General features: G+C 32.4%; 1 protein-coding gene and 1 long non-coding RNA gene across 2 annotated transcripts in view; both read left to right on the forward strand.

Annotated features, from left to right (window-relative positions):
- The first annotated feature begins 202 nt into the window (after positions 1-202).
- Positions 203-1,016, forward strand: LOC138352514 (uncharacterized). Its single transcript, XR_011222809.1, has 3 exons — positions 203-523; positions 636-764; positions 947-1,016. It is a non-coding gene; the product is annotated as an uncharacterized lncRNA (long non-coding RNA).
- Positions 1,017-8,892: 7,876 nt separating this feature from the next.
- Positions 8,893-9,463, forward strand: part of LOC138352515 (uncharacterized) — a 1,713-nt gene continuing 1,142 nt past the window's right edge. The window contains exon 1 of the mRNA XM_069305013.1: positions 8,893-9,044. Within this exon, the coding sequence (XP_069161114.1) occupies positions 8,903-9,044 (142 nt within the window). The 5' untranslated portion in view covers positions 8,893-8,902. The remainder of the gene's footprint in view (positions 9,045-9,463) is intronic.

Below are 9,463 nucleotides of genomic sequence, written 5' to 3' on the forward strand. Positions count from 1 at the left end.
ATAACATATTAGAATTAAGGTTAACATTGTTGTTTAGTACTATATAAAATTAGTGACTGCTTATTTTCTTAGACACTGATAATGTGCTGCAGAAAATGTCCCTAATCAGTTTAAATTTGTAGATGGCTGAATCTGAAAATAAATACATCGTTGTGGAAGATGAAGAAGGAGAATTGTCAATCACCCATATCAAATGGATGTTTAGTGCATCTGATGTAAGTCAATATATATATATATTGTTTATTTGCAAAATTAAAACATTAGTATTTAAAATATGTGTATATGATATATGTTGATAGATTTAGAGATATATATGTATATAATATATGAAATACAGTGGGGCCTCGATTTATGAGACATACATTTACATATACATATATTTACAAATATATGTCCCCTTTCCAGGGATCAAACGTGGGCTATTGGCCACGTGAAAACCAATCATCGAAAGCCAAAAGAGGAGAAATACCAGACCCATCGAAATGGAGACGTTTCAACATCAGCAAGATTTATTCCATTGATAGTAATTAAATACAAGCATTGATTCATATGGTTAAATCAAAAATTTCTCAATGTTTTGATGTTATACAAAGTTTCGTAATAATGAATTATATATACTCTAATTTTTATTATAGGTACTTGGGAACTTGCCCTAAAACACCTTAAAAAGGCAGAAGAAACGTCAAATATGGAAAGTGACACAGACACAAGTTATCACCATAGGGCAGTAAAATACAGAAGAATACCAAATGATGTGGATAGAGGTATGTAGGAATGAATGTTTAGAGTTATTCAAAATAATTGTTAAAAAAATGAAACATGATTGGCTTAATGGAACAAATAATCTTATTTACTAGGTAATATATTTTGCTAGGTAATATATTAAAATATATATATAGATATATGTTAATAGTTTTTCTGAATGCATTAAACGTTTTTGTTTCAGACAGTGAAGATTCACCACCAAGAAAAGTAACTGTTTCCATGCCCCGAAAGACTGCCGAGTGTAAGCAGACTCTAGATGAACATCAAAATAATATGATACAGGAATCAGGTAATTTAATTTAATTGAAAACATTTTATTTCTTTTTGAATGATGGTTTTCTTTTTAACAGAACAAGACAGAACTGGACAGAACTATTTTGTATTTAAAACTATTTTGTAAATATTTTCTATACAATGCTAATACGCTTCCACCCCTGACAGAATCATGTGGGACCAACAAGTCTATCTACAGGCCGAGTACAAAACCTTCCCCTCAAACTCTTAGACAAGACAGAACTGGTAAGCTTTAAGTAACTGGAGAAACATTTACATACACAGATAGTAACGTACTTGTGTATGATTTTAATGTAATATATTTTTACCAGCCTTCAGGGTGATGGAAACACTTTAAATGGTGTCGCTCCATTGTGTGAAACAAAATTTTTTAATGCATTCATAAAAGCTATAAGCTAATGTAATAATTCAATAATTACTATTTGTAGTTTTATGTATTTAAAACTATTTTGTAAATATTTTCTATACAATGCTAATACGCTTCCACCCCTGACAGAATCTTGTGGGACCAACAAGTCTATCTACAGGCCGAGTACAAAACCTTCCCCTCAAACTCCTAGACAAGACAGAACTGGTAAGCTTTAAGTAACTGGAGAAACATTTACATACACAGATAGTAACGTACTTGTGTATGATTTTAATGTAATATATTTTTACCAGCCTTCAGGGTGATGGAAACACTTTAAATGGTGTCGCTCCATTGTGTGAAACAAAATTTTTTAATGCATTCATAAAAGCTATAAGCTAATGTAATAATTCAATAATTACTATTTGTAGTTTTATGTATTTAAAACTATTTTGTAAATATTTTCTATACAATGCTAATACGCTTCCACCCCTGACAGAATCATGTGGGACCAGCAAGTCTTTTTACAGGCCCAGTAAAATACCTTCCCCTCAAACTCCTAGACAAGACAGAACTGGTAAGCTTTAAGTAACTGGAGAAACATTTACATACACAGATAGTAACGTACTTGTGTATGATTTTAATGTAATATATTTTTACCAGCCTTCAGGGTGATGGAAACACTTTAAATGGTGTCGCTCCATTGTGTGAAACAAAATTTTTTAATGCATTCATAAAAGCTATAAGCTAATGTAATAATTCAATAATTACTATTTGTAGTTTTATGTATTTAAAACTATTTTGTAAATATTTTCTATACAATGCTAATACGCTTCCACCCCTGACAGAATCATGTGGGACCAACAAGTCTATCTACAGGCCGAGTACAAAACCTTCCCCTCAAACTCCTAGACAAGACAGAACTGGTAAGCTTTAAGTAACTGGAGAAACATTTACATACACAGATAGTAACGTACTTGTGTATGATTTTAATGTAATATATTTTTACCAGCCTTCAGGGTGATGGAAACACTTTAAATGGTGTCGCTCCATTGTGTGAAACAAAATTTTTTAATGCATTCATAAAAGCTATAAGCTAATGTAATAATTCAATAATTACTATTTGTAGTTTTATGTATTTAAAACTATTTTGTAAATATTTTCTATACAATGCTAATACGCTTCCACCCCTGACAGAATCATTGTGGGACCAAGCAAGTCTTATCTACAGGCCGAGTACAAATACCTTCCCCTCAAACTCCTAGACAAGACAGAACTGGTAAGCTTTAAGTAACTGGAGAAACATTTACATACACAGATAGTAACGTACTTGTGTATGATTTTAATGTAATATATTTTTACCAGCCTTCAGGGTGATGGAAACACTTTAAATGGTGTCGCTCCATTGTGTGAAACAAAATTTTTTAATGCATTCATAAAAGCTATAAGCTAATGTAATAATTCAATAATTACTATTTGTAGTTTTATGTATTTAAAACTATTTTGTAAATATTTTCTATACAATGCTAATACGCTTCCACCCCTGACAGAATCATGTGGGACCAGCAAGTCTTTTTACAGGCCCAGTAAAATACCTTCCCCTCAAACTCCTAGACAAGACAGAACTGGTAAGCTTTAAGTAACTGGAGAAACATTTACATACACAGATAGTAACGTACTTGTGTATGATTTTAATGTAATATATTTTTACCAGCCTTCAGGGTGATGGAAACACTTTAAATGGTGTCGCTCCATTGTGTGAAACAAAATTTTTTAATGCATTCATAAAAGCTATAAGCTAATGTAATAATTCAATAATTACTATTTGTAGTTTTATGTATTTAAAACTATTTTGTAAATATTTTCTATACAATGCTAATACGCTTCCACCCCTGACAGAATCATGTGGGACCAGCAAGTCTTTTTACAGGCCCAGTAAAATACCTTCCCCTCAAACTCCTAGACAAGACAGAACTGGTAAGCTTTAAGTAACTGGAGAAACATTTACATACACAGATAGTAACGTACTTGTGTATGATTTTAATGTAATATATTTTTACCAGCCTTCAGGGTGATGGAAACACTTTAAATGGTGTCGCTCCATTGTGTGAAACAAAATTTTTTAATGCATTCATAAAAGCTATAAGCTAATGTAATAATTCAATAATTACTATTTGTAGTTTTATGTATTTAAAACTATTTTGTAAATATTTTCTATACAATGCTAATACGCTTCCACCCCTGACAGAATCATGTGGGACCAACAAGTCTATCTACAGGCCGAGTACAAAACCTTCCCCTCAAACTCCTAGACAAGACAGAACTGGTAAGCTTTAAGTAACTGGAGAAACATTTACATACACAGATAGTAACGTACTTGTGTATGATTTTAATGTAATATATTTTTACCAGCCTTCAGGGTGATGGAAACACTTTAAATGGTGTCGCTCCATTGTGTGAAACAAAATTTTTTAATGCATTCATAAAAGCTATAAGCTAATGTAATAATTCAATAATTACTATTTGTAGTTTTATGTATTTAAAACTATTTTGTAAATATTTTCTATACAATGCTAATACGCTTCCACCCCTGACAGAATCATGTGGGACCAACAAGTCTATCTACAGGCCGAGTACAAAACCTTCCCCTCAAACTCCTAGACAAGACAGAACTGGTAAGCTTTAAGTAACTGGAGAAACATTTACATACACAGATAGTAACGTACTTGTGTATGATTTTAATGTAATATATTTTTACCAGCCTTCAGGGTGATGGAAACACTTTAAATGGTGTCGCTCCATTGTGTGAAACAAAATTTTTTAATGCATTCATAAAAGCTATAAGCTAATGTAATAATTCAATAATTACTATTTGTAGTTTTATGTATTTAAAACTATTTTGTAAATATTTTCTATACAATGCTAATACGCTTCCACCCCTGACAGAATCATGTGGGACCAGCAAGTCTTTTTACAGGCCCAGTAAAATACCTTCCCCTCAAACTCCTAGACAAGACAGAACTGGTAAGCTTTAAGTAACTGGAGAAACATTTACATACACAGATAGTAACGTACTTGTGTATGATTTTAATGTAATATATTTTTACCAGCCTTCAGGGTGATGGAAACACTTTAAATGGTGTCGCTCCATTGTGTGAAACAAAATTTTTTAATGCATTCATAAAAGCTATAAGCTAATGTAATAATTCAATAATTACTATTTGTAGTTTTATGTATTTAAAACTATTTTGTAAATATTTTCTATACAATGCTAATACGCTTCCACCCCTGACAGAATCATGTGGGACCAGCAAGTCTTTTTACAGGCCCAGTAAAATACCTTCCCCTCAAACTCCTAGACAAGACAGAACTGGTAAGCTTTAAGTAACTGGAGAAACATTTACATACACAGATAGTAACGTACTTGTGTATGATTTTAATGTAATATATTTTTACCAGCCTTCAGGGTGATGGAAACACTTTAAATGGTGTCGCTCCATTGTGTGAAACAAAATTTTTTAATGCATTCATAAAAGCTATAAGCTAATGTAATAATTCAATAATTACTATTTGTAGTTTTATGTATTTAAAACTATTTTGTAAATATTTTCTATACAATGCTAATACGCTTCCACCCCTGACAGAATCATGTGGGACCAGCAAGTCTTTTTACAGGCCCAGTAAAATACCTTCCCCTCAAACTCCTAGACAAGACAGAACTGGTAAGCTTTAAGTAACTGGAGAAACATTTACATACACAGATAGTAACGTACTTGTGTATGATTTTAATGTAATATATTTTTACCAGCCTTCAGGGTGATGGAAACACTTTAAATGGTGTCGCTCCATTGTGTGAAACAAAATTTTTTAATGCATTCATAAAAGCTATAAGCTAATGTAATAATTCAATAATTACTATTTGTAGTTTTATGTATTTAAAACTATTTTGTAAATATTTTCTATACAATGCTAATACGCTTCCACCCCTGACAGAATCATGTGGGACCAGCAAGTCTTTTTACAGGCCCAGTAAAATACCTTCCCCTCAAACTCCTAGACAAGACAGAACTGGTAAGCTTTAAGTAACTGGAGAAACATTTACATACACAGATAGTAACGTACTTGTGTATGATTTTAATGTAATATATTTTTACCAGCCTTCAGGGTGATGGAAACACTTTAAATGGTGTCGCTCCATTGTGTGAAACAAAATTTTTTAATGCATTCATAAAAGCTATAAGCTAATGTAATAATTCAATAATTACTATTTGTAGTTTTATGTATTTAAAACTATTTTGTAAATATTTTCTATACAATGCTAATACGCTTCCACCCCTGACAGAATCATGTGGGACCAGCAAGTCTATCTACAGGCCGAGTACAAATACCTTCCCCTCAAACTCCTAGACAAGACAGAACTGGTAAGCTTTAAGTAACTGGAGAAACATTTACATACACAGATAGTAACGTACTTGTGTATGATTTTAATGTAATATATTTTTACCAGCCTTCAGGGTGATGGAAACACTTTAAATGGTGTCGCTCCATTGTGTGAAACAAAATTTTTTAATGCATTCATAAAAGCTATAAGCTAATGTAATAATTCAATAATTACTATTTGTAGTTTTATGTATTTAAAACTATTTTGTAAATATTTTCTATACAATGCTAATACGCTTCCACCCCTGACAGAATCATGTGGGACCAGCAAGTCTTTTTACAGGCCCAGTAAAATACCTTCCCCTCAAACTCCTAGACAAGACAGAACTGGTAAGCTTTAAGTAACTGGAGAAACATTTACATACACAGATAGTAACGTACTTGTGTATGATTTTAATGTAATATATTTTTACCAGCCTTCAGGGTGATGGAAACACTTTAAATGGTGTCGCTCCATTGTGTGAAACAAAATTTTTTAATGCATTCATAAAAGCTATAAGCTAATGTAATAATTCAATAATTACTATTTGTAGTTTTATGTATTTAAAACTATTTTGTAAATATTTTCTATACAATGCTAATACGCTTCCACCCCTGACAGAATCATGTGGGACCAGCAAGTCTTTTTACAGGCCCAGTAAAATACCTTCCCCTCAAACTCCTAGACAAGACAGAACTGGTAAGCTTTAAGTAACTGGAGAAACATTTACATACACAGATAGTAACGTACTTGTGTATGATTTTAATGTAATATATTTTTACCAGCCTTCAGGGTGATGGAAACACTTTAAATGGTGTCGCTCCATTGTGTGAAACAAAATTTTTTAATGCATTCATAAAAGCTATAAGCTAATGTAATAATTCAATAATTACTATTTGTAGTTTTATGTATTTAAAACTATTTTGTAAATATTTTCTATACAATGCTAATACGCTTCCACCCCTGACAGAATCATGTGGGACCAGCAAGTCTTTTTACAGGCCCAGTAAAATACCTTCCCCTCAAACTCCTAGACAAGACAGAACTGGTAAGCTTTAAGTAACTGGAGAAACATTTACATACACAGATAGTAACGTACTTGTGTATGATTTTAATGTAATATATTTTTACCAGCCTTCAGGGTGATGGAAACACTTTAAATGGTGTCGCTCCATTGTGTGAAACAAAATTTTTTAATGCATTCATAAAAGCTATAAGCTAATGTAATAATTCAATAATTACTATTTGTAGTTTTATGTATTTAAAACTATTTTGTAAATATTTTCTATACAATGCTAATACGCTTCCACCCCTGACAGAATCATGTGGGACCAGCAAGTCTCTCTACAGGCCCAGTAAAATACCTTCCCCTCAAACTCCTAGACAAGACAGAACTGGTAAGCTTTAAGTAACTGGAGAAACATTTACATACACAGATAGTAACGTACTTGTGTATGATTTTAATGTAATATATTTTTACCAGCCTTCAGGGTGATGGAAACACTTTAAATGGTGTCGCTCCATTGTGTGAAACAAAATTTTTTAATGCATTCATAAAAGCTATAAGCTAATGTAATAATTCAATAATTACTATTTGTAGTTTTATGTATTTAAAACTATTTTGTAAATATTTTCTATACAATGCTAATACGCTTCCACCCCTGACAGAATCATGTGGGACCAGCAAGTCTCTCTACAGGCCCAGTAAAATACCTTCCCCTCAAACTCCTAGACAAGACAGAACTGGTAAGCTTTAAGTAACTGGAGAAACATTTACATACACAGATAGTAACGTACTTGTGTATGATTTTAATGTAATATATTTTTACCAGCCTTCAGGGTGATGGAAACACTTTAAATGGTGTCGCTCCATTGTGTGAAACAAAATTTTTTAATGCATTCATAAAAGCTATAAGCTAATGTAATAATTCAATAATTTCTATTTGTAGTTTTATGTATTTAAAACTATTTTGTAAATATTTTCTATACAATGCTAATACGCTTCCACCCCTGACAGAATCTTGTGGGACCAACAAGTCTATCTACAGGCCGAGTACAAAACCTTCCCCTCAAACTCCAAGACAAGACAGAACTGAAAGCTCTCCTTTCGAAAAATCTAGTAAGTACCGATTTATTATGTGTTGATTATTTTTTGTTATACATACAAGAAAATACATTGAGGGAGAGTACAGACTTGAAATTTTACATTCTTGTAAAGCAACTAAGTAGATGATGGTATTATCATCAAACAATACAGGTTTAATCATGTTAGAGACATAAAGCAGATCATTGATGTATATAACAAATAGGAGGGGGTCTAAGGATGCTGCCCTGTGTCACCCCTATCATAGAATGGGAGAGGTTACATAATTGAAGGCTACATGACAGTAGCCCATTTGACAGTGACCTGACACCAATGTGTCTGTCACTAAAATAGGATCCACTAAGGATCAATACATATATCATATATGTGCAACACTAAATGCTTGTTCTAGTAAGCCTTTTTTTTTTTTGCAGTAACAGAAAAAATGGAATACATAATGAAGGAATTATCAAAATTGACATTTTTATCAGGGGATATCCTGAATATTGTCAAAATGACGGAAACCCATATGTCAAAAACACATGGAGATATACCAATCCTGGAAGACATTCTTCCATCCCCACTTGAAACTGTTGAGCAGGTGGAAAGTCTGTCACATGAGCTAAAAGTTAACAGTGAATATAAAAAGAGTATGGTAAGTGTTGCTTAATTCTTTTAGCCTGAGTATGGTAAAAGTTGCTGAATTTTTTTAGCCTTGTACATATATCTTTTGATTAGTTTTTTTGCAGATGAAGGAAGGTGGGGTGGCACATAATTGATTGTTCAGTGTTATGTTTAAGGTACAAATAAAACAAAAGCAAAAGTTACTCAAATTCGTTGATTTTTGTAATAGTTAAGAAGGAAAATATTTTAATGCTATTTATTTAATACAGTTGGAAATTAGAAAATCTAATGTTGAGATTGAAAGATATATATTATTCTCTATTACCTTACAGCTTATGCATTATTTTAACAGGTCCAGACGCTGTCTCAAATGGGCGGTGCAAGCTGTGGAGACACAGTGAGACGAATGATGAGGAGGATAGGGACCTATGGGGTCTGGTCTCAGTATTCACTCGTTGGGCGCAAGAGGAAACGTGTCTTCAAAACCTTGGATATTTGTAATGTAATAATAAGTACGTAAATTTGACATTTTTTTGGATTATATATATGTCTGCATGTATTATGTATTATACTTGCATGCTTGTTAATGACTTGTATTCTAGTCTTGTGGGTATCTCCTTTCTCCTACGGGCCAAATGCTTTGTTCTTACCTAGCATTTTGCTTTGTTTGGGTATGAATGTTTGTGTACCTTCATTGTATATTTTGCAAAATTTGCCATATATCTCATTACTCCTCTGCCTAGCAACAAGTCTGTCTAATTATACTCAATAACTATTTTTCAAAGTTCCCCATAGTGTCCTTTATTGAAATAGAGTTCATGAACCGTTTCAATATCCTTATTTTCTTCTAGATTATATCTTAAAGTATATTTAAATGTTATTGTGACATTGCATTGCAATTGAGCTGCGTTGTTAACCATTCTGTTCATTT

This window comes from Procambarus clarkii, chromosome 54 (assembly GCF_040958095.1).
Source record: "Procambarus clarkii isolate CNS0578487 chromosome 54, FALCON_Pclarkii_2.0, whole genome shotgun sequence".
Lineage (NCBI taxonomy): Eukaryota > Metazoa > Arthropoda > Malacostraca > Decapoda > Cambaridae > Procambarus > Procambarus clarkii.